This window comes from Helianthus annuus, chromosome 2 (genome assembly GCF_002127325.2).
Source record: "Helianthus annuus cultivar XRQ/B chromosome 2, HanXRQr2.0-SUNRISE, whole genome shotgun sequence".
In the NCBI taxonomy this organism is placed as follows: Eukaryota; Viridiplantae; Streptophyta; class Magnoliopsida; order Asterales; family Asteraceae; genus Helianthus; species Helianthus annuus.
The window spans coordinates 5,776,380-5,778,467 of NC_035434.2; the positions used below are offsets into that span (position 1 = coordinate 5,776,380).

General features: G+C 38.6%; 1 protein-coding gene across 1 annotated transcript; it reads right to left on the bottom strand.

Annotated features, from left to right (window-relative positions):
• Positions 1-765: 765 nt before the first annotated feature.
• On the bottom strand, positions 766-1,869 carry LOC110885171. Its single transcript, XM_022132856.1, has one exon. It carries the CDS (start codon positions 1,867-1,869, stop codon positions 766-768), a length of 1,104 nt encoding a protein of 367 aa, XP_021988548.1.
• Positions 1,870-2,088: the final 219 nt, after the last annotated feature.

The following is a 2,088-nucleotide window of genomic DNA, read 5'->3' on the forward strand; positions in this document are numbered from 1 at the left end:
ATTATTTCCTTTTTTTTATGGTCGGTTAACACAATTGAACAACCAGGCAATTGTAGAATCTTCCATGACTTTAAATGCTATTATAATATGATTTCTTTTTAATTCAAAAATACACGTATTCATATATTGTTAAAGGTTATTATATATTGTTATTACTATAATATGATTACTATTGTTGTTAAAAAAAAACAAAAAAACAAACTACCACATTAAAATCAGATATTATTAACTTATCCTAAACGTATAGTATTTATTATATTAGGGTTATAAAAGTTTCGTATGTTACAATTCTACCACCCTAAAAAAAATTTCGTCCTCGAAATTGATAAATACAGATACAGAGCAAAATTCAAACATATGCATATGCTACGAAATTCAAGTATCATAGTTGTATAGCGAAACACCACTCACAAGAGGAAATTCCAAGTGACAAAATGACAGGTAGACATGGACTTACACTAGTGAGAACTGTTATGAGATCAGACAAAATCAACATATCAAACATCATAGCAAGCAAACTGTTCAGATAGTGAGAACATATAAAAAGTTCGATTGGATGTTATGGAACGGATAATTGACTATGTTCAAACTGGATATTCTTTATAAACATCAGAGATAACGTCGCCTCTCAAGGAGGTAGATGTAATTAATGGGCACCCTAAAGTAGTGGGCCTAATCATCAAGTACTTAGCAAGTAGAAGTGATATCACATATTGATGCAAGAGTGTCAATTAGAGCATGCATTTCACGTTAACTAATATGCAATTAACCGAAAATCATACCTGGGGTATTAGCTGCATCATTAGCAGCAAGTCTGGCATTTCCCCTAGTATTAGCTCTAGGGTTAAACTTAGGGCACTCTTTAACCAGGTGACCTGCATCTCCACAATTGAAACAGAGGCGTTCAGCTCGGCGACAAACCCCGCTATGAGGTTTCCCACAAGTGGCACAAGGAGGGTCACGATATTGTGGCAGGTTTTGTTTGTCTTGTTGTATCTGATTGTCGTAATTCCTGTCAGAACGGTACCTACGGTCTCGAGATTGATCATTGCCACCTTGCAAAGAAGAATTACTCTGGTTATCTTCCCTTGGCCGCTTACGATTGTCATCCAACGTCCTCTGGCGATGCTTCTTATCATTATCCAAGTTTTTTACCGCATCAACAATTCCATTAATATCAACGAAACGAAGATTCAAAATAAACTTCCTATCACGGTCACATATAGCCCACTTGAAAGTGTTGGTTTGCTGCTCTAGCGTACCTGCAGTCGGACCCAGAAAATTGACCAAACGACATAAACGAGTTTTAAACTCCATAATAGGCTCATCGTCCCCCTGCATGATAGAGGAATACTCTCTAAGATATTCACTGCGGTCAGCATCAGTGAAATACTGCTGATAGAACAATGTGCGAAACTCATTCCAAGGAAGTGTGGCTGCATAATTATCTCCTCCACGAGCATTCTTCAAAGTCTTCCACCACCTATGAGCATCGTCCTCCAATTTGTAACTAGCAAGCCTGACTTTGAATTCGTCATTCACACCCAACACTTCAAAATTTTTCTCGATATGAGCAATCCAGTTTTCAGCCTCAACCGGGGTGGCAGCAGTACTAAACGATTTTGGCTTTAGCCTTTGGAAGCGATCAAGCCAATCATGAATGGCAACAGGAGGGTTAACATTACCGCCATGAGGGCCGTTATTGTTATTACCCTCTGGAGGTCCGTTGTTGTTATTTGGCTGAAGCTGTTGCAATAAGTTAGGGATTAAACCCGCGATAGCTGTATTAACAGCATTAGCAATGAGGGTCTCAATGGGAATGTCGTCATCCTCATTACGGTGCGTGTTCACAATTCTTCTAGGAGGCATCTGAAAAAGAAGATGTGTGAGACAAGAAAATTTCAAAGTGACGGGGAAGATGGAAGAGAGAGATCCTAACCCGACGTCTACCCCTTTAACTCACATGTTTAATTATTAATGTTAAAGTTTTCTACAGGAAGGAGCCTGGGCTCTGATACCATAACTGTAACACCCCAACCCGAATAGGGATGACGTGTCACTATTACAGATATCAAAACCAAACATAAT